We start from the raw sequence: 23862 nt of genomic DNA on the forward strand, positions 1-23862 counted from the left end.
TGTCAAACCTGAATCTCATCGGTTCTGCTAGACTGACTGGTCAGCAATTCCCAGGGATTCTTTTTGTGTCGTCTCCCCAGAACTGCAATTACACACATACAACACCTCGCCTAGATTTTATGTCTGTGCCGGGATCCAAACTCAGGTCCTCATGCTTATACAGCAGGCACTTTACTGATGTTGCCATCTCTCAAATCCCTGTTTTGTTTTTTCTTTTTCTTTTTTCCTCGGAGCTGTGGGTGGAACCAGAGGCTTGACATGTGTTAGGCAAGTACTCGGCCACCGAACCACACCTCCAGACCCTGAAGACAGCCTTTCAAGTAAAGTTTTACAAGTGAGTTTCTGGAAGGAGAAGTCAGAAAGGTCATCTGAGGTTAGGGAAAGTGAGGAGATGAAGCTGGGTTTTCAGGGCAGGGCCCATCAGGCTGTGACTTCATTGTTCAGTGCAAAATGCCCTCATTCAGCAAATATTGATTGAACACTTTCTGGTCAAGGTACTGGGATTAGGTGGTGCATTAAACATACTGAAGTTGCTGCCTTTACAGAGTTGCTGGCATGCTCAGACAAGGGGGTGAGTCCTCTAGCTCCCACATTCAGTTAGGAAGAGCAAAAGGGAAATTCCCCTTTCACCCCTCACCCACGGGTTATTCAGACCTTAGAGCTGTAGTGCCCCAAACCAGATTTGCTGGAAGAGACCTTTTACTGACAACATCAGCTGGCAGGAGACTCTGCCCAGCAGAGGGACCTAGCTCACATTTACCAGAGATGATATAACCAGTGACGGGATTGTGTGACAAGGAGCCATGGTCTGGAAGCTAGAGAATGCAAACCAGAATGACCTTTCCTGTGACATTGCTGAGGACCCAGGTGTTTGTGACTTAGTCCTTCTTCCAAAGGCCACCACCAGAGCTTGCCAGAGCAGCTCCAGTAAAGACTTGCAGATAGCCGCAGGAAGTCTGGATTTCGCCACCTGCACTGGGAATGCTTTTGTTCAATAATGATTTCTGTAAGGCTGTGGGCTTGCGTCACCTTCTTTTCGCAAACTGTTCTCAGGTCTGATATCTCTTTTGGTCCTCAAAGCAATGGAGAGGTAGAATCATAACATGAAGTCCGCCTTCCTGAGCACAGCTTGGGGTGTTTCACTCTCCTATACTGTTGGAGGGAAAGGAAGTCAACTTTGGCTTTGTTTCCAGCTAAATAAGGAAATGGAGACACGTATCCAGTGCCACCCAGCTAGCAGGTGACTACACTGGACTCATAGTCTAGAAACATGGAGTGTAGGATATGGCTTAGTGGTAGAGTGTTTATCTAGCATGCAAAAGACCCAGGGCTTAATCTCCAGCACCCCATAAAAGAAAGGGGAGCTAGGGAGATGGCTTAGTGGGTAAAGTGCTTGCCATCCAGGTTTGAAGATGAGAGTCCTAGCAGCCATGTAAATGCCAGGTAGGCATGGCAGGCCACCATGGAGTCATACCCCTGAGAGTCCCTCTGTGGCTTGTATGTAGCTACGTCGGGGCTACCAGCATTGTTTCCACTAATCTGGTTAGGAGGCCTCCATTCTCACGACCTGATCTGCCCTAATTACCTACAGGACCTTCTCTAGATAGCAGCCTCACATTGGGAATTAGGGCTTTGTGGTCCAAGTTTTAGAAGTCTGATGGAAAAAACAAACAAACAAACAAACACACAAAAAAAAAAACCAGTGAAGCCTGAACTGTATCTTACTTCTGCATCCTTGAGTCCATTTGCAGAGAAAGTGAGAGCTGAAGAAACATTCTATTAAATGATACCATCGGGGAGACAGTTAGCCAAATCCAAACTTTGAGAACAATCGTGGTGCAAACAGTTAGATTTATTTTTATGTATACTGTAGGCAAAAGAAGAAGGGAACATTTAAGTGAGAAGAAGCAGGAACTGAATGCATTGTATGTCAGGCAGACCTTGTCTAGATGTGGATTAAAATGAAGAACTACGGAAATGTTAGCGAGAGCTGGGTGTGGTGGTTCATACCTGTCAGCGCTTGTGAGGCCTGTCCCAAAACACAAAACAAAACAAAACATGTGCCTGGGAGATGGCTCAGTGGGTGAGGTGCCTTCATACCCTAGCACCCACATAAAATAGCAAGCTGTGGAGGTTGAGCTTGCTGGCCAGCAAGGTTACCCTGAAAGGTGGACAACTTGTGAGGAGTGATACTCATGGTTCACACACACACACACACACACACACACACACACACACACGCACGCACGCACGCACGCACGCACGCACGGCCAAACTAAAAAACAAAATTAAAAAACCAAAATAATAAGAAAGGAAGACATTTGAATATTTGTTGGCTTTGGGTCAATAACAAATAACTGTTAGTCTTTAAAAAAAAAAAAGACTAGTGTTAATGAAATTGTAGTGACTTGATTCTTTTTGTCTTTAGAGAACTGTAGGACTATTTGTGGATGCAACCACTATTTGTTGCTATGACAAAACGCTTGAAAAAAGAAAGAATTTAGGGGAAGATCTATTTTGGCTCACACATCAGAGGCTTCAGCCATGGCTGGCTGGCCCCATTGCTGTGGGTCTGTGGTGGGGCAGAGCACCGGGATGGAGAGAGCACAACCAGAGAGCAGAGTGACAGGAAGGATCTGGCATAAGATATATGAGCTTCCTTGAACTAGTGTTATTCTTTTGCTTAAATTAGAAATAAGAGAAGAAGAAGTACAAGATGAGACATATTAGACATATTAACCAGTTTATTATGGGCCTGGCAGAGTAGAGAGACTAAGAGAGAAGAGAAACAGGGTTAATGGATGATCCCTATAGAGAGAGAGAGCTCATAGGTGGGAGAAGAGCAGAGCAGAGAGAAGAGAGAGGAGAAGAGTAGAGAGAGTAGAGAGATCATAAATGGGCAGGGGTCTGTCTTTTAAAGGGGTCCTCTGCACCTGCATGCAGACTCAGTTCCCATGGAACACTGGGCTGACCAGGGTTCTGCCTGAGTGGATTCCGCCAGGTAACAGGGGCAGGCCAGCATAATGCCTGAAACTTTCAATCCCACCTTAACTTATTATTAAAAAAAGATGGGGTGTTGGACATGGCAGATTAAGGAATAAGGGCATCGAATTCTCAAGACTGCTTCCTGTTGATGTGGGGGCGTTGACCATCTTTGGGGGACCTGAGAAGGTTGGGTTGTTTCATCGCAGTCCAGGCTCTATGGAACTCCCTGGTGCCTCTTAGACCTGGCAAGATGTTGGCAGAGCAGAGGACAAGGTTAAGTTTAGAAAAAAAATTTTTTTTCTTAGGTCCTGTTACTTGAGGGGATGATTATAAGATGAGGGAGGGGTCCCTGAGGAGTCCCAACATGAGGGAAGGGAGTCCTGGGACCAGGGAAAGACTGAATAACTGGAGTGAATCTGACCTGTTTGTTTGGATCCAATTCAGCTCCCTGAACTTACAAGAATCTTTGGAGTTTGTGGAAACATAAGTATTAGACACATTAGCAGCATATTCATGTTAGAAAGCAACTTGGATGAAAGCATTTTAAAATTGACAGATGTTTTTTAGGACAATGAAAAGCATCTTAATCTTGACCTTGTAGTTATGATCGTATAGTGGTATTGTTGAACTTTACTGACTATGAACGTAGCATGAGAAATAGAGAAATCAGGAACGTATTTCATTCTTTTTAATGCCTCAACTCACTGTATCATCACTTAAGCCTTTTTATCCTCAGACCTTCAGAACTTTAATTCATACACCTTACATTACCATCTTAGACCTTCCATTTTCAGACCTTTATACTTTCCATTCTCAGACCTTCATAACTTGCATTTATCCACTGTGTTAGACCTTTCCATCCTCAGACCTTTGTAACTACATTCCCAGACCTTCATACACCTTACACTTTCCTATCTTCACATAGATAAACCCTAAAATACCTGTTCCTGAAATCTGTTTTGCTTTGAGCTGGCAAGACTACCAGTTGTCAAAAGCATCAGAGTTCTTGAGAAGGATAAGATTTTACCTGAATTAATGATTAAAGAATAACAGAGACTTGCCAGCCCCAAGGTCCTCCATCCATAGTAGCGGGCTGCAGGACACCTGCCTTCTTGCTGATAGCATGTGACCCGTGGGTTACAGACTACAGGAAGGCTCCCTACAGTTGGCCCAAGCAACGCAGGGAAAGCCGATTCCACTGTCCTCTTGTCCATGGTCTGGAGTACTTTGTAGCAGTTGAGGTGAAGGGCAGGGTTGCTCACTGGCCAGCGTTGTCATTGGCTCAAGATGAAGTTTCTTCAGTGCCCGTCAGTCTTGTTGGAGGAATTGGGGTGGGTCCAGCACCTGGCCTATCTCTCTGTTATGAAAAGCTTTTTAACAAAACATTTTAAATGCCATGCTCTCTAGATCTCTGAGCATTTGAATGCTGTCTATCTGTTTAGTATCTCAGCAGTTAAAAATTTGCCTTTAGTTAGAGAAAAATCCCTTTTTGTAATAAAAAAGCTGTATCTTTGTAAATGGCTTACAAAATGGACTGAGTGGTATAGATATTTTGTTAATTTGAAATAGACCTTTACGATTTTAAGCTTTCATCATCATTTAAAGATACATGAGTTAAATTTAAGTTATATAGAGTTAGCTTATATTTTAAGTATAGTTAAATTAGACCTTTATGAGTATAAATGTTTACCATTGTAAGACCCCCGGGAAGCTGAGGCTTCCAGAATCTTAGCCCAGGACCACGGCCACCCCAATCACAGAATGGAGGCGAAAGCTTGATGCAAATTGCATGAGGCTTTATTGTAGTTTAACAAGCTAACCCCATGTTAGCTCGGATCTTTGACCCACCCACCATGGTGGATGACTAGCAAAGACAGTTCGAAGCCGCTGCGCACACATCTTTATAGAGCAGCATAAGGGGAGTGTCTAGGGGTATGCACAGGCTCAGGATTGGTGTTCCTTCAGGCTTGGAGGGTTTGCCCTGTGTTGATTGGTCACCTGGTTGTTATGGCCCATAAGCCCTCCCAGGGTGGTTGCTATGCTCTCTGCATCATTGCTGTGCACTTGTCCGTAAAGCACACCCAAAGCCATAAAGCATAGCACCACCAGCTAACTTCAGATTGGTTCCTTGTCACAAGGCAGGCACCTAACCTCTAGTGACTAAGACAAGGTCATAGAGCACATGTTACTGTCATGGCTGCCGAAATGAGGAGCTGGTCCCTTCACTATCATTTAAAGATACATAGCAATTTAGAAATACGAGACTTAGTACAGTTTAATTTAAGTTGTATATAGTTAGATAGGTATAAAGTTAAACTACAGGTACAGAGACAAGCAGGACTGGATAACAGTAAAAGGAGGAACCAAAATGCAATCTCTGATCCGTACATTGTAGCAAACAGACAGGAAATTTAAAGAGACAGAGTAGACTTAAACAGAGGGCCCTGGAAAGACATAGTATTCTGTAAATAATAAGCCATGAGCAACAGAGCCAGTGAAAGAAGAAATCACAGACAAAAAATAATAATCATAAAAAGCAAAAAAGAATCTGACAGAAAGCAAAAGTCCAGCATCCAGGTTTGCTGGCACAGGCCGCTGGAGTGGGCATGCCTACAGGTAGGTCACATGGCCAAGATAGCGGCCCCCAGGTCAGACCACATGGCCAAGATGGCGGTGACCATAAGCCGCTTTTTTGTCTGTTTATCCGCCTATTGGCCGCAACCAGAAAGGTCCTGTATGCATTTCCATGGGTGAGGCAAGTGGAAAATTCGGCAAAAGCTCCTCTCCATATGCCTGTCGGCCCGTGGGAGTTGCCAGGAGCCTGGCCCTGAAGGGGACACAGCTGTCCCGAAACCGAAAAGGACCCAGCGGTCCGAACTGAAAAAGCAAAAAAGCACCACTCCTGTTGCAGGATTCCAAACCTGACCCATGAGAAATTCGAGGGATCTCTTACCGGATTGTAGCAAACAGGCAGATGAGTGGGTTCCAAAGGGTTAGTTGGAAAAGTGGCGAAGTGTACAGAGTTCCGGCATCTCTGGCCGCTGCAGGCAGGAGGAAGTGCCAGGAAAAACCGAGATGGAAAGTGGGTTATGAGTTCAGATTTTAGGATCCCCAAAATTTCCCGTGCCCCTGGCGGGAGAGGTTACAGAGAAAGCCTATCCTGCCAGCACGCTGCGAGAGAGCTTACGGAGAGAGCCTAAACGGAGTTGGGTGCCAAAGGTTAGATTTTTGCTTAAATTAGAAATAAAAGAAAAGGCAGAAGTGCAAGATGAGACATGAGACTAGACATATTAGACATGTTAACCAGTTTATTATAGGCCCAGCAGAGTAGAGAGATTAAGAGAGAAAAGAAACAGGGTTAATGGCTGACCGCCATGGCCGGTCGCCATAGAGAGGCAGAGAGAGCGCATAGGTGAGAGAAGAGAAGAGAAGAGAAGAGAAGAGAAGAGAAGAGAAGAGAAGAGAAGAGAAGAGAAGAGAAGCACAGAGACAGTAGAGAGGAAGAGTAGAGAGAGTAGAGAGCTCGTAAATGGGCAGGGATTTGTCTTTTAAAGGGTATTCTACACCTGCATGCAGATTTAGTTCCCGTGGAACCCTGGGCTGACCAGGGCACTGCCTGAGTGGATTCCGCCAGGTAACAGGGGCAGGCAGGCCAGCACAATGCCTGAACCTTTCAGCTAAGTTCTCAGTGGCCCATTGAGTTGTGAAGTCGTTGGTGGGTTACTCCATTGAGGAAGTTAGTATCCCACAAACCAGTCAACTCCTAAAAGCCCATCATGGGCCTGGAGAGATGACTCAACATTTAACGCTGTTAGATTTCTGCTTAAAGACGTGCTCTATGGAACATGAACCATGGAAGGTACATTAACCAGTTTATTCCAGGCAGGGGAGGGGGAGAGTAGGGGAGAGAGAGGAAGGCAAGAGAGAGAAGTAAGAGAGCATGAAAGAGGAGAAGAAGAGAGAGAGGCAGAGGGAGGTGGAACTTTTAAAGGGAAGACCGCGCATACCCACCGAGGTTCCACGCGTGCGCAGAGTCCTCACACATGTCTGTAATGTGTGATGAGTGACATGGTGATGGTGAGCGTAACACGTCCCTGTGTGTACCCCGCCCGTCGTCACGGGGCGGGGTCAGCCTGGTGTCAGTCCTAACAAACACCTCTTACTGTTTTTGCACAGTACCTGGGTTTGATTTCCAGCACCCACATGGTGGCTCACAACCCTCTGTAACTCTAGTTCCATGGAACCTGACGCCTTCTTCTGACCTCTGCAGGCTCCTATACTGACATGGTGCACATGCATATACCCAGGCACACTCACATACACATAAGTAAATAGACTGGAAAGCACATCGTCAGAGGCTGGAGAGATGGCTCAGCGGTTGAGAGCACCAACTGCTCTTGTAGAGGGTTCCTTTTCCAGCTCCTATACAACTGCCTGTAATTCCTGTTCCAGGGAATCTGATACCCTCTTCTGACCTCCACAGTGACCGGGTGCATGGTGAACAGATATACATGCTGGCAAAACATATATATATATATATATATATATATTATATATACTATATATACATATTATATATATATATATAATATATATTTTTTTTTCAATTAAGCCTTTCCCAAAGGAACCTTTGAGTGAGGATAGTTCATATCTAGAACCTAACCCATGGTGTCTGGGATTTACTTAAACACAATCTAGTATGGGTCTGGAGAGATGGCTCCGTGTTAAGAGTGCTTCCTGCTCCTCCAGAGGACCTGAGTTTGGTTCCCAGTACCCAAGTCAAGAGGCTCACAGCTCCCTCTTACTGGGGCTCTAGAGGACTTGGTGCCCTCTCCCAGCATCTGAGAACACTCACACCCGTGTGCCATACACACATACAGAAATAGGTACCCACAACTAGAGATAATCAAGCAGAAACAATCCAGTATCTATTGAGAGGGGAGTGGCAAAGGATGAAGAAGGAGACATCTTGCTGATTGTTGGGTCTCCAGGCTAGATAAGTAGGCAGGAGTTTCTCAACTGGTATGCTTTGCCACATCCATAACAAAATAGTTAGCAAATAATAAGTAAACATGGTGTTTTAAGGCATCTTTAAAATTAACTCTGTTCTAGGGGTGGGGTTCAGGTTCAGGTATGTGACCTCCCACCCTTTTGATTTGTCTTCTCGGGTGGAGGGGAGAGGTTTGAAGGGAAGGCAGGACTCAGGAGCAGCTGCTCCCTCTGGTCTTCTCTGAGCATCAAGATCTGGATATAATTGCTGAAGGGCTACTGGGTGTTTAGATGCATGGAGTGAAGCCACTTTGGCCCTCCCAGATTGGCTTCTGTTGCATGGTTTCCTTCTTTGACAATCTCCACAGGTGGTCTTGGCCTAAACCTGGCCAGGATGTCCTTTCCCTCCTGGTGATGGCTTTCCTGGCATCACTGGCTCCCAGAAGAGAAAAACAGGATCTGGCTTGAGCTGCATAATACATAAATAAACTCGTAAATAAAGGTCTTAGTGAATTAAGTGGAATTGCTTCCCCAACCTCAGTGTTTCTTTGTTTAGCTCAGGTTGTCCTGGAGCTCGCTCTGTAGACCAGGCTGGCCTTGAACTTAGAGAACTGCCCACCTCTGCCTCCCAAGTGCATTAAAGACGTGCACTGAATCTGTCTGGCTTCAGTAAAAGCATTCAATCAATGATGTATCAGTTACTTTTCTCCTTGCTGTAACAAAATGAAAGGAACTCAGGAAAAGAAGGAAGGGTTTCTCTCTCTCTCTCTCTCTCTCTCTCTCTCTCTCTCTCTCTCTCTTAGAAAGTAATCTAAGTTGAGCCAGCCCCATACTGACATGGGGTCCAGGGGCAAAGGAAGGGTCCACTGAGATAGCTCTTAAATAACCTTTGGTTTGGCTCTATTGGTGACTGGTTCTCTGCCATATCAGGACCCACTAGGGTAAAGCAGAATTTAAAGCACCAACCACGTAGGCGCTGCAGAATGTCACCTGACAGGGCTCTGCCTCTGCATCCCACACTAGGTGTTTCCACTCACTTCAGCCCAGCACTGCCCTCTGACCTCACCCAGAAATTCCGAATGTCTCGGCTTCTTCCCTTACCTGACATCTTACAAATACATTTTTATATTCTCAACCCAGCTGCCCTGGGGACTCGGTTCTTGTCAGATCTTACCCTCTTGCCAACTCTCTTCTGGCTTCCCATCTGGGTTGCTCTCTGACTCCACCAGGCACTTGTTCACCCTCCTTGGATGGGCTGGTTAGATTAGGGTTTTTTGTTTTTGTTTTTGTTTTTTTTTGTTTTTTTTTGTTTTTTTGTCAACTTGACAGGAGCTTGGGTCATCTGAGAAGAAGGTGCTTTAACTGAGAAAATGCCTCCATCAGATTGGCCTGTAGGCAAGTCTGTGAGGGCTCAGCCCATTAGGCAACAATGCCCCAGAGCAGGTGGTCCTGGATGGTATAAGAAAGCAAGCTGAGCTGGGTAGTAGTGTTGCACACATTTAATCCCAGCACTTGGGAGGCAGAGGCAGGTGGATTTCTGTGAATTCAAGTACAGCCAGGGCTGCACAGAGAAACCCTGTCTTGAAAAGACAGAAAGGGAGGGAGGGAAAGAGGGAGGGAGGAAGAGGAAGCTGAGTGAGTCACAGAGAGCAAGCCTGTAAGCAGTGTCCCTCCATAGCCTCTGCTCTTTCAGTTCCTGCCTCCAGTTTCCTGCCCTTACTTCCCTTGGTCTAAGGTGAAGGGACCAGCTCCCCTTTCGGCAGCCATAACAGCTGAACACGTGCTTGCCATGAACTTGCCTTGGTCACTTAGAGGTCAGATGCCTGCCTTGTGACAAGGAACCAATCAGAAGTTACTTAGTCACTAGAAAGTCAGATGCCTGTCTCGTGACAAGGAACCAATCAGAAGTTAGCTGGTGGCGCTATGCTTTACGACCCAGGGTGTGCTTTACGGACAAGCGCACAGCAATGCCGCACAAAGCATAGCAACCACCCTGGGAGGGCCTATGGGCCATAACAACCAGTTGGCCAATCAATACAGGGCAAGCCCTCCAAGCTTGGAGGCACACCAATCCTGAGCCTGTGCATACCCCTAGACACTCCCCTTACGCTGTCCTATAAGATCTCTTGGGAGGCCCTAGGAGCTGTCTTTTGCTAGCCATCCGCCATGGCGGGTGGGTGAAAGACCCGAGCTAACATGGGGTTAGCTCGTTAAATTACAATAAAGCCTCGTGCAGTTTGCAGCAAGCTCTCGAATCCGCCTGGTGATTGGGGTGACCGTGGTTGTGGCCTGGGACCCCGGATACCTGAGTTTTCTGGGGGTCTAACAAAGGGAATGGTCTAGGCTATAAGGCAAAATAAGCCCTTTCCTCCCCAAGTTGCTTTTGGTCATGGGTCTTTATCACACATCATTAGGAAGCAAACTAGGACACTTGTCTTCATGCTTGCTTCTTTGTGGCTAGTCCCCTGCACTAGATCTTGGCCTTCCTTTATTTCTTTGCCCGTGGTACCCTTTCCATATGGCTTGTTATTATTCCCTTATCTCCTTGGATGAGAGTACCCCAACCCCTTTTTGACTGTGCACTTGCCCACCCCACGAATCTGACACTCTCTGCTTTGGTTTGCTCCATAGCGCTTATATTTTACTTACTCCATCCTCCACTCCCCTAGAAAACTAACAAGTGGTGTGGGGTGGGGACTTTGTCTTGTTTCATGTATGGCTGTGTGCAAGGTACCTAGATCAAAGTGCCACAGTGCCCATGTGGTGGGCCAATGATCAAGTGCCCAGGAGAACCACCCTAGACCACATGTGGACAGCTGGTGCCCAAGGCCCCCTCCTGATACGTCCCCATGTGACTCCTGGCCCCTTGCCATGGCCTAAACCATGCTCTGAACTGGCTGGTGAAACAGCAGGACTCTGCAATCAGGCATGTCTCCTTTCTTCTTTGTCTTTGTTGGCCCTCATCCCCCAGAAGCTTCATTTCTGGAAAACCAACAGAGCCCCGTGCCAGAAAGGTCTGTCCAACCTCCTTGTTATTTCAGCTGTTTTCAAGGCTCTCCAGGAGGATGCTTGGCCACAGGGAAGCCAGGGTCAGGTGATGGAGTGGACTTCCAGCATGGGGTTGCTCAGACACAGCTCAGCAGGTTGCCTTAGCCCATGCCTCTCAGCTGAAAGCCTGCTTGTGGGCCCTTTCTCTACTGTCACCCATAAGCAAGCCTAGAAACTAAAGGGTTAAACTGACCTTTAACATTCCTGGCAGCCTTGCTTTCTAGCTGGGCTCAGGTTGGGGCTGTATGTGATGGGACAGGAGCTGCTTAGCATGCACGAAGGGCCTGGGTTCAACCTCTAGAATCAAAACCAATGAAGTGGGGGTTGGAGAGAACAGGGATTGGTGAGGTTGATTGGCAGTTAAGGTTTGCTCTGCTGCCTAGGGAAAGTAGAGGTCCGGGGAGTTGATGATACCTGCTTGGCAGGGACCTATCACAGATGGGCTTCGTATTGCTGTGTGTTGAGATAGGTGGCCCGGTACTTGCACTGAAATGGAGGGAAGAATAAATGGTTGGTTTGTCGAAGATTCCCTCTTTGCTCCCACTGCTGGGAGGAGAGCTCCTGGCCTGTGCTTGCTCTCACCTCCTTTTCTGTGTGCTCGTTTGTGAGATGTGTGTCTATCCATGGGTGCACTCGTGTGTCAAGACCAGAAGTCAACCTCAGATGTCTTTCCTATGGACATTTCCCACCTTGTTTTATGAGACAGCGTCTTTCACTGACCTGGAACTTGCTAATTTGGTTAGGCTGGCTATCTAGAAAGCCCCAAGGATCTTGTCCTGGGAGGAGAAGCCTGGACCATCACACTAGTCTTTAACGTGGGTTCTGGGGAATTGAACTCACATTCTCACACTTTCATAGCAAGTACTATACCAACTGAGCTATCTCAAGCACTTTGGCTGTCTCCCTAGTCCTCTTTCCTGAGAGAGATTCATAAAGGCAGAGTTGGGCAAGTAACATAGGATGATGTCCCCAGACAGCACTTGGGGCCACTTTCTTTAGGACAAAGAAACTCAGAGTCTCAGCGTGGGTTTACTGACGCCCTTGGGTCAAGTCCAACCTTGACCGTCTAGTTTGTCTCTTCCCTTCAGTTAAAAAAAAAAAAAAAAGTAAATACATAAGCAGAAAGGGGCTTAAATGTCCCCTTGTCGATATGGATGTGAAGAAATCTGTGGTAGTCTGCTGACTGGATGAACTCATTTCCGTTCTATGAAAATTTGAAGTGCAGTGTCCTACGCTTCCTTTTGCAAATCCTCAAAAGAATGCCTTGTCCTGGAACTCCAGGGGGAAACCAATCTAGTTAGATTTCCACTTTAATTTTAGCTTCCTTCTTAAATGAACTCCCCCGAACCCTGGAATTCTTGTATGGCCAGGTCATCCTGAGTTGGATTATTGACGAGAAATGAGGCCACACTAGTGCCCTAAGCTAAGCAGCTTTAAGAAGAAAAGCCTCCCGTGGCTGTTGCTCCAGTAGAAGGAGGCTGGGAATTAACCAGCAGGTGAACAAGTGCTTCTTAAGCACCCACCTTATTCGAGAGTCTTCCAGAAAGTCTTTGGGACCTCAAGATCAGCGAATGCCACTTGAATCTAGTCAAGTGTGAAAAGGACTCCTTTTGGGAAGTGGAAGGGTTTGAATTTCCAAACTGTTGGCTCACGAGGCTCCAGATGAGCTGCCACTGTTTCCTTAGACTTCTGTTGGCTTTGAATGTTCCTTTGCTTTTATCGAGATCTTCTAGCCTTTATTACTCCAATTACCCCCATCCCCTGAAGCTAAAATGCCATCAGCTGTTCAGAATGCCTAACTATGGAGATGCTCTTTGGGTAAAGGGGCTTGCCACCAAGCCTAGCTTGAGTTTGATTCCCGGGACCCCACTTGATGGAAGGAGAGAATGGAATCCTGGAGGTTGTCTTCTGACCTCCACGTGTGAGTGCCACGGCTTGTGCAAATACACCTATGTGCAAAAACATGTAATTAGGGATTTTTTTTCCTTTTTCGTTTTGAGATGGGGTCTCACTGTGCAGCCCTGGCTGGCCTAGAATATGCTACAGAGACCAGACTGGCCTCAAACTCATAGAGATCTACCTGCTTCTGCCTCCCAAGTGCTGGGATTGAAGAGACACACCACCAAGTCTTGCTCACAAAGAGACATAATCTTCTTCTTCTTCTTCTTCTTCTTCTTCTTATTATTATTATTATTATTATTATTATTATTATTATTATTATTATTATTATTTTGACCAGGCAATGGTGGCCCACGCCTTTAATGCCAGGACTCCGGATCTCTGTGAGTTTGAGGCTAACCTGGTCTACAGAGGGAGTTCTAGGACAGCCAGGGTTTCACAGAGAAACCCTGTCTTAACCCCTCAGTATTATTCATTTCTTTAGAAATAGCATGGGAAATAGCCCCAGTCTGTAGCATTTTTGTATTTTACAGATTGGTTCCCTGATGGCTTCCATGGGTGGAAGGTTGCTGCTATGTGCTTTCAGCACTGTGTCACCTTTCAGGTTCGGAGCCTTTAAGTAAAGAGTGATTTGAGTTTATTCTCAGCTCCGTTTGCTGCCTCCAGCTGAAAGTCTGGTCTTGTGTTTCGGACTTTGTCTGATACATTGCTTTCAGCTTTGTCCTCCAGAGCTGAGTCATCTCCAGTTAGGCTATGCAGTTTCCTTTTTCTTCTGGGCCTGGAGTCATGATATTTTTATTCTCCAACATCTTACTATTCCAAGAGTGAACCAAGGACAAATGGTGTAGTTCTCACCTGGGAGCTTGCTCAAATTCATATCTCAAAGCCAGATGTGATGGCTCACACCTGCAATCCCAGCTCAAGGGAGGTAGCAGTAGGAGGGCCAGGAATTCAAGGTCATTTTCTGTGTATGCTGAGTTTGAGCTACCAGAGATCTTGTCTTGAAAAATCAATGCAACAAACAGAAAACAGTCCTAGCTTTCCCATTGAATTTTCTTTTCTTTTCTTTTCTTTCTTTCTTTCTTCCTTTTTTTTTTTTTTTGAGTGGATATCTTTCTGGTCTTCAACTGGCTATGTAATAGAGAATAACCTTGAATTTTAGCTCTTTCAGCCTCTGCCTCCAGAGTGCTGGAATCATGGATATATTTCACCTTGCACAGTTTATGGCATGCTGAGGATCGAACCCGGAACTTTGTGCATGTGTATGGTAGGCAAGCACTCTACGAACCGAGTTACATCCTCGGCTCTGAGTTTGCTAATTTGTATGCACATACAGGTGTGAGAATCATTGATTAAATGTTTTGTTGTTGCTGTTTGTGGTATGGATAGGGATGAAATCTGGGCCTTGGGCATACTAAAATGACACTGTACCAGTGAGCTACACCTCCCAGCCATAGATGTTCTTACTAAAGAAGTCATGATTAGGATATACAGGGACATGTTTCTATTAATTCTTTGCAACTTTTTTTGGCAGTATTTAATTTTGAACATTATTATTATTATTATCATTATTATTTTGGTTTTTCAAGACAGGGTTTCTCTTTGTAGCTTTGGAGTTTGCCCTGGAACTTGCTATATAGACCAGGATGGACTGGAACTCACAGAGATCCATCTGCCTCTGCCTCTTGAGTGCTGGGATTAAAGGCATGCCACCACCACCCTGCCTAATTATAAACATTATGAATATACAGAAAAGTCAAATGCATTCTAGAGAGCAGACACATGTTCTCCACCCAGAGCCTATTATAAACTTTGTTTTCATAGTTCTCTTTTTTTCCTAAGTTAATTTCTCTGGGGGAGGCTATTTGCTTTGAGACAATGTTTTACATGTCTCGGCTGGTCTCAGACTAGCTGAGGGTTACTGTAAGAGTCTGGTCCTCCTGTCTCTACATCACAGATGCTGGCATTACAGCCAGACACTAACCACACCTGGTTTATGAAGTGCTGGGGCATCAAACCTAGGGCTTTGTGTGTGCCAGGCAAGAACTCTGCCAACAGAGCTATACCCGAGCCTCCTAGATTAACTTATGCCAAGAAGTTTCTTATGAAACGTTAGGTCATAAACATGGACGTTATAAACAATTGTGTCTTGATGATGAGACTTTACATTTTCTTCTCGAATTCTCAAGGAGTTTGACCACTTGTGGTGGTAGGGGTGGGGAAGCACTCAGGGAGGGGATTAGCAGACTGGGATCTGGCTGGCATTTATCCCACTCAGGGTACTGAGCTTCAATAGCTTCACTTTTAGCATGTGGGACCTGTAAGAAGTCATCTGTAATGTTACCGCCAGCCCTGTTACTATAGGTCTGTTGTAAATATTATTGTCATCCCTGCTTTTCAGGTGGAAGAGACCGAGGAGCCAGTTAAGCATGCAAATAAGAAGGAAAACATCTGTTGGCATGGAAAAGTGATTATCTCCCAAGCTACTGACTACAACACAACCCGTCTGGCTGTTTCAACTCTGTTTCCTTGTCAGATTGTGCTCTTTCAGGAAACTTTACAGAAACCTCAACGGCATCTGGAACTCAGAAACTCGTTTGGGGCTGACCGTGGCTTCGAGAACACGCAGGTGTCCTGCAGATGTGAGAATTTACTCTGCAGTCACCAGATGGAGTCCTAAGCAGGTGCAAGGCTTGTGCTGCGGTTCTAGCCTTCCCGAGTGCAGAGGGTCACTGACTTGCTAAGTGGCCAAAGAGTGGTTATTGATACTTATATCTGAATGTTGCACTCAGCCTATCATCTTACTAAGCTGTGATGAGAAGACATCTCCAGGGGGCCAATCCACTTTAGGGTGACACATTTCCCAGCTCTCTTGGATTGGGATTCTAGACGGGGACCTTTTTTACTGTAGCTCCTACCATTCCTGTAGCCATCATTAACAACAGTGTGCTTTTGCCAGCGGAACCCATGCTTCTTGGTGGCTTCCTGCACTCAAGGTGAACAAAGAGAAACTCTTAGAGAAATCTGTGGTGGTCCATCATCACTCGATCAAGACAACAGGAATCTTTGTGTGTTACTATGGGCTGGCTTTTTCTAAAGGTTTTGTTGGCCGGCATGACCTTCTCTGGACTTCTCTACCCTCTCCTGGATCTCTCTATCAGTGGGAAAACAAGAGCCCCCAAACCAAACATTGTGATCATCTTGGCTGATGATATGGGATGGGGTGACCTGGGAGCAAACTGGGCAGAAACAAAGGACACCACTAATCTTGACAAGATGGCTTCTGAAGGAATGCGGTGAGTCTTGAGAATGCCAAACAATGCTGGGTGTCGTTCCAGTTTTTGTTGGGGGTTTAGACAGTGTAAAGTACTTAGTTTGTTTTAGATTTATTTGTTTTAGATGCACGAGTGTTCATATGTACATGCATGTGCACCCATGTGCCCATGTACCAGCTGAACCCCCAGGAAGTGGGATTATAAATGGCTGTGTGTCACCATGGGAGTGCTGGCGATTGAACCCAGATCCCCTTTGAGGGCAACAAGTGCGCTTATCTGCTGAGCCATTTCTCCAGCTCCCACAAAGCACTTTAGTAATAAATTGACGAATCCATGTTGATTTCATTACTTTATTGATTTTTATTGGATTCGAAGCCAGTACAGTCTCATAAAGATATACCCATATATCCACCTATACAGTTGTTTGCCTGTCATCCATCCATGTCATCTGTCCATCTATCCATCTGTCCATCTTTCCATCACCCATCCATCCTCTAACATCCGTCCATCTATCCATTCATTTACCAGTCATCCACTTGTCGTCCCCCCCACCATCCACCAATCCATATATCTACTCACCCAGCCATCCAGCCATTCACTTGGTAAGATTTTGTATGTTAGGAGCTGAGGATTTAAGAGGTGGACAAGACCAAATTTCTTGCCCTCAAGTTACTCACTTTCCAGAAGGAGACATGGGTTAAGAGGAAGGCAAACCATCAAGTCTTACATGTACTCACACTGGGAGCTTTTGGAGTCCAGAGTGGAAGATGTAAAACACCTGCCTGGGTGCTCAAGGGAGAGAATGGTCTATGATGAGCAAACTGAGAGCTACTGAGGGCATGCATTTATTTGTGAGCAGATGCCAACTAACGTTTAAGGCATGTACGTCTAATGGGCCACAAAAGGGAGCATGTCCGTGCCAGACAGGTGTAGTGTTTATTAGGACAGTCATCGAAAACTCTTGTTCACATCCCAGCTCCATTTCCCTACTTAGATGGAGAACAAGCCTAAGAGCTTGCAGACTCCTTTGAGTCCCCCATACCCCCTTGGGTCCGTGTTGATTCAGGTGGATGCAGGGGCATGGCCGGCCAGCATGGATCCTGTCTGTTTTGTAAAACACTACATTTGGCTCAGTGGGACTGGCTCCAGCTGCTTGTTAGGGATAGTGTGTGGAACATCTTTACAGAGCTTCTGCCTCATGTATTCCAATACTTGGAGCTTTTCCTTGAGATAAAGCCCCTTGTGTCTGACTTCACCATCTTACTCATCTTCGCCAAGGTGAACTTTCTGCATTATTCTTCAGCTTCTAATCATCCAGAGGCATTTACAACCCAAACTCTATAAACTGCTTTTCTCCTCTGCTTCTCCATCTTGCAGCTGGCTTCATTGTCACCTCCCTAGGTGGGTCACACTTTACTCATCTGTGTGGTGGACACTTCCTGTGCTCACTGTCCACTTCCTATTTCTTGAGTTGCTGCTTATCACTTAAGCCTCAGTTTACTATGGGTCAGGTGTGCCCTTCCCTTGCAGCTTTCCATGGCTGACCACATGGGTTGTATTAAATAGCAACCCCCCTTCCAAATTCATGTCTACCCAGAACCTCCGAGTCTTCACAAATTCGAGTAGCAAAGGATCTCCATGATTCGATGACAAGGGGTTTAAGGTGGAGCAAATCCAATGACTAGTGTCCTTATAAGAAGAGTGGGGGTGAGGAGTGGGGTTCAGGGTCACAGTGGTGCATGCCTGTGATTCTAGCACTCAGGGCTATTAGGCAGGAGGATCAGGAATTTAAGGCCAGCCTGGACTACCCAGATCCTCATCTCAAAAAACTAAAATGCAAAGATGAAAAAAGAGGATACATTGGCAGTAAATATAAGGAGAGAGACAGGGATCCGAGGGTTGTGTCCCTACCAAGGACTGCTGTCAGCCACCCACAGGAAGTCCGGAGAGAGACAGAATAGATTCTCTCGATGTTTCCAGAACAACCGTTCTCAACCTGAGGGTCATGACCCCTGTGGGGCTGCATATCAGATAGCCTGCATATCAGATATTTACATTACGATTCCTGACAGTACCAAAGTTATAGTTATGAAGTAGCAAGGAAATAATTTTGTGGCCGGGGTCCACCACAGCATGAGGAGCTGTATTGAAGGGGCACAGCATTAGGAAAGTTGAGAACTACTGTTCCAGAAGAAACCAACCCCACTGACACCTTCATTTAAAATCTTTGTTTTCCTGCGCTGTGGCTTCAAGCCACACAGTTGTCATTTGTTGTGTCAGCAGCAGAAAACTCACACAAGCCAAGCCACTCCTAGCTCTGGGCTTCAGAAAGAAAAGTAATTTGTTTCTTCCCCATTACACTCCTGGCACAAGCACAGGGTTTCCTGTATAATGAACAATTAATATCTGCTCATCAATAAGTGGACTTTAGAGATTTATTGTGGGACATACCTTTAATCTCAGCATTCTGGAAGCCAAGTCAGAAAGATGGCAAATTCAAGGCCATCCCGGGTTAAGAGTCTAAAACCTTATCTCAAAAAACAGTGTGTAGGAACTGAAATAGTTTTTAAAATGTTCTCTCTCTCTCTCTCTCTCTCTCTCTCTCTCTCCCTCTCTCTCTCTCTCTCTCTCTCTCCCTCCCTTCCCCCCCTCAAATATATCTGTAGACCAGGCTGGCCTCACAGAGATCTCCTGCCTCTGCCTCCCGAGTGCTGAGATAAAGATGTGCACCACCTGTCCATCTTGAATTTTGCATGTTGACATTTTTTTTTTCTCCTGGGGAGACAGTTACTCCAGTCAGATCTGCTCACATTATCTGGCTTCTAAATGTTTAAGAGCTTCTCCTGGAGTGACCAGTGGACTCTCCAGGTGACATCTGGGCTGTTCTTGAAAAGCTGAGATCTGGGAGGCCCAGTCACTCTGAGCAGAAGGGGGCCAGGTGCAAGTCCTGTTTGACGGGCACTGTTCACCTATTCTGTTCACCTGAGCCCGTGACAGCACTCGGCCAGCAACTTTCCATTCTGTACTTTGGCTACTGGAAAGGCGAGCTTCCAGCGGAGCCACAACTGTGGCTTCTGGGGACATTCCTCAGATGTTGTCTACGTTTTTATTTCCTTTATGTTTGAAAAATTACAATGGGGTGGGCACTCATACCAAGGCAGTGGTTCTCAGCCTGTAGGTCAAGACCACTTTGAGGGTCGAAAGACCCTTTCACAGGGGTCACACCTCAGATATCCCGAATATCTGACATTTACATTACAATTCATAACAGTAGCAACACTACAGTTACGAAATAGCAATGAAAATAATTCTACGGTTGGGGGTCACCACAACATGAGGGACTGTGTTAAATGGTAGCAGCATGAGGAAGGTTGAGAACCACTGCTCTAAGGACCATGCGTGGAGTTGGTTCTCTCCTTGCACCACGTGGGTCCTGGGATTAAACTCAAGTAGTCAAGTTTGGCAGCAAGCACGGATCTAGCCATCTCGCTGGCTCTGTTTATTGGAGGCAAGGTATCTCACTGGCTTGGAGCTCACCAAATAGACTAGCTTGGCTGACCAGGGAGCCCCTAACCTTCCTGCTAATAGTCACCATCACACCTAAAATTTTTCTTCCAAATGTAGATTCTGTGGACTGGCCTCGGAGCCTCTTGTAAGCCTCATGGAGCTTATGTTTTACTGACTGAGCCATTGTTCCAGCCCACCAGCAGGCAGCAGGTGTTTCATGAGAGAGAAAGAGAATGACCAGTGACTGTGAGAGAGCTGCTTGCCCACAGATCTGAACTGCCTGCCAGGCTGATGCTGGTGACGGTGACAGTGACGGTGACGTTGAGAGCCTGTTGTACCCACACTTACTCATGTGAATTGATTAGCAGCATGTTCACTTTGCATCTTGCTCTTGCTTCCTACCCCCCCCCCGAGTTTAGTTCTGGGTCAAGTCAATGCTGCTGCTGCTGGTGGATCTGGGCAGTAGCTTAGCCAGGCATCAAAGATCGATAGTCACCACTCAAAGGTCAGAGGCTCCCGGGGACCTGAGAACTGCTTCTAAAACAGGCCTCAGTGAGTAATGAATTGAGCTGTCAATTCAGCCAAATACTTGGTTTGATTTTTGTTCTGAGAATTGACCACATTCCCTGTTACTTCTCAGCAATCTCCTTCCTTCTTCCTCTCCCCGCTCCTATCATGAAGACTTGGGAGAAGGTTGTAGTGACCTAAAGGAGGGTGCCAACCCTACAAGGGATTAATAAGATCTTGATCTTGCTGTCTGGTACACACTATGGAGACCAGAGCAGAAATGACACTCTGTGTAAAACTGGCATTAGGAAGAGAACAGCCCCTTCCCAGCTGTGTGACCCCTCCAGAGGCTAACACAGACATAGGAATAGAAGGACCCTCACTGGGAGAAATTCTCATTTTCCTCTGACCTTTGCCACCGACTCCAAGACATTTGCTCTGGTAGTCTCAGTTCTGTCTCCCTGTGAGCTCTCAGCATTGTGGGACAGACAGCTTTCCATCTTTGCTCTTGGGTAAATAGGTCAAACAGACATAAAAGTCATGTCATGCACACATATCAATTGGGATGAGATAAAGATAACAAGAAGGACTGCATGCAAGCTTTTACCTCTCGGCTCTGTTTAATAGATGGGGACATGGAGAAACACGGTGACCTAAATGGTAATGAATCACAGAAGGAAAAAAAGAAAAGAAACTGAAATATTAACCAGTGGAGCCTTGGTGTTAGCCTGCTTAACCAAGGATGAGACCAAAGAAGCCCATTCGATTGCTATGATTAGCTGTTCTTTAGGACTCATGAGTACCATCGTTCAATAATAAATTTCTAAGAGTCATGAGGCCAGTTCTCACCTTATGAGATACAGAATCCTATTGGCAAATAATGATAAGAAAAACCTTTGAAATGCCAGACGGTGCACTGCCAGAAATGAAACCACTGTTCAGCTCCTTCATGGGGATGGGGGCGGAGGGGGGTTCCTTTCAGCATGAGCTGGATGTAAGTAACCAGCTTGACAGCTTAGAGACTAGAGCTAGCACACCCTTATGCATTGGTCTCCAAGAGAAAAGAGAAAGGCTCCATGCTGGGCTTCTCACCTACTGCGTGGTGACCTCAGAGTGACATTGGGGCTCTAGGAAGAGAATGGCACTGCAGTAAAAAGAATTCAGGGGAGGCAGAGATCTGTTTTGGCTGCTTTCTGATTGTGATGAAACGTCCAACACAAACAGTGCATGGAGGGAAGAGTTCAATTCGGTCCACAGTTAGAGGGCACAGTCTATTGTGGCAAGCAGTTGTGACAGCAGGAGTCTGAGGCAGCTGACCTCAGGCAAGAAGCAGAGAGGAATGAGTGCAGTTGCTCAGTCTGGAACCCCAGCCTAGGGAATGGTGCCACCCACATTTAAGATGGGTCTTTGCCCCCAAACCCCCAGTTAGCCTCATTTAAAAAATCCCTCAGAGGAGCCCTTGGGTTTGTTCCTATGGTGATGTTAAATCCTACTAAAATGACAATCAAGATTAACTTGATTAGGCCCCAATGCTGAGACCTAAAGATAAGTTTGAATTTGCCAGACAAAGGAGGGAAAAGGTTCATCAGCCAGAGCAGATGGATAGAGTATTTATTCTAGAACACTTGGAATGGCTCAAGGGAAGGCAAGTGTGGGTGCTGCTGATGGAGAGAGATGTCAGGTCTAGGAGGCACCAACTGTCCCTGTGTGCCCTGTGAGTGTGCCTGCACCTACACCAGCACTTACAGTGGGAATGTGGAAAGAGAAGGGCGATTTGCCCAGGACCACACCTCACTCAGCTTTGGGGATCCTATCAGAAAACAGCAAAGAAAACTAGACAGTGAATTTATGAATGGGGGAGGGGACGAACAATGAAACACCAAGCCACTACCTTTACCTACTGTCTGCTTGTAGTCGATGGAGGTCTGTGTATCCTTTACCAGAGTAATTCAATTTAACAGTACTCCCGGGAAAGACTCAGTTATCTTCCTATTTAAGAGAAGGTGATATGGAGGCCGGATTAAACCGTTGGTCCCTTTAACCAAGTCATCTATGCAGTTAGTACCTGCCAACCCTGTCCCCTTGACACACAAAGGCCACAACTGATGATTTAAAAACCGATCTCCACCCCCCTCAGCCTTTAAATTATGAATGGAACAGGGATGTTTTTTATTCCAGTCACATAGCAATTTAGATAGTTGCCACTGAGAGCCTCGTCATCCTATTTTTAATTCCTTGTCAATGAAGGCTGGGCACGATTGAACTCTGCGGTGTGGTGTCTCTTCGTGGCGGGGCTTGCAGCAGGCTTTCTAGCATCCTCATTCCCTGAATCTAATGCACATAATTTATGCAATGGCAAGTTGCTTGGCTTCTGTCTAGCTGTGTCTTAATTTGTACTGATTTTCTTGTTAGCAGCCTGCTGTAATGTCTGGCTGCCAGTTTCCAGCTTCACTTTACAATGTATTTTCAGACTTTAATGAGAACCCCTGTTGGTGAACTGGCCCGAGCCTGCCCAGATAGATTTGGGGAAGAACAAAAAAAAAAAAAAAAAAAAAAAAAAAAAAAAAAAAAAAAAAAAAAAAAAAAAGCTTTCCAAATTACAAGGCTGGGTTAGTGCTTATTCATTAGTCCCTTCCAAAGGGACACGGTGGCCTGGAGGGACGGGATGGGAAGGTAACATGTGAGCCATGTCTTAAAGCTCTGTATTTAGGGGAAGTGGGGAGATGGGTACTAGCCAGGCTTTCCAAAGACCCTGTCAAATCCCTTGAGTTTCCTTTTGAAGTTTTTCCTCATGTTCCAGATATTGTTTTAATCAGCCTCACTCCACCTAAGTGGTGTGTCTGGGGCCAGCGCTGCAGCTAAAATCCCTTCTGTCTGGAATCCACAATCTGCAGCGGAGCTCACTGCTATGTCTTGCTGGGGTACAAGTGCACCGTGATGACTCTCAAGATGATACTAATATGTCCACAGAGACATCACACTCAGGACAGAAGTTACAGATAGGCAAGGTGGGATAACAATCAATCTAGGTAGTTACTTGCCCTGTCCACATCATTAGCACAGGCTGCTGTAGTAAATAATACAGTGTGTGGCCTAGGCAAATATTTCTTACTGCTCTGGAGCTAGAGAAAGCAAGACCAAAGTTCCAGCATGGTTGGACTCTGGTGAGGGGTACGCTTCCTGGATTGCAGGAACCACCTTCTTGTTGTATTCTCCAGTGGCAGAGTGAAAGAAAGTGTGATGTAGTCTGTCTTCTGAAGATGGAAGTTTCTGTCCTTCCAGGTCCTGCCACCCTTCAGTCCCAAATAGACACACCTATACTAATTATAAAACTGTTGGCCGATGGCTAGGGCTTCTTACTGGCTAGCTCTCTCTTATCATCCCATAACTGCTAATCTATGTATTTCTTCATGGCCTTATCTTACTAGAGAATGCCTGGTGCATCCTATCTTCCCAGTCTCTACATGTCACCTCTTTCGAGGCTTCCCTCTGCTTCTCCTTCCCAGAATTCTCCTTGTCTTATAGCCTCACCTATACTTCCTGCCTGGCTGTTGGCCAATCAGTGTTTTAGTCATCAACCAATAGCAGAAACATAAATACAGAAGGACATCCCCAATAAGTCTTCCTCTTTTTCTTTTACAGTGCCAGGGTC

The 23862-nt window shown here is 45.9% G+C and overlaps 1 protein-coding gene across 8 annotated transcripts in view; it reads left to right on the top strand.

The window, feature by feature from the left end:
• The window catches only part of Arsg (arylsulfatase G), a 134540-nt gene that overhangs the window by 37205 nt on the left and 73473 nt on the right, over positions 1-23862 (top strand). For all 8 annotated transcript variants that reach the window (XM_027425812.2, XM_027425811.2, XM_027425814.2 and 5 more), the window contains exon 2: positions 15323-16217. In XM_027425812.2, coding sequence (XP_027281613.1) covers positions 16000-16217 — 218 coding nt within the window. In that variant the 5' untranslated portion in view covers positions 15323-15999. The remainder of the gene's footprint in view (positions 1-15322; positions 16218-23862) is intronic.

The sequence above is a fragment of the Cricetulus griseus genome, chromosome 7 (genome assembly GCF_003668045.3).
Source record: "Cricetulus griseus strain 17A/GY chromosome 7, alternate assembly CriGri-PICRH-1.0, whole genome shotgun sequence".
NCBI classification, from domain to species: Eukaryota; Metazoa; Chordata; class Mammalia; order Rodentia; family Cricetidae; genus Cricetulus; species Cricetulus griseus.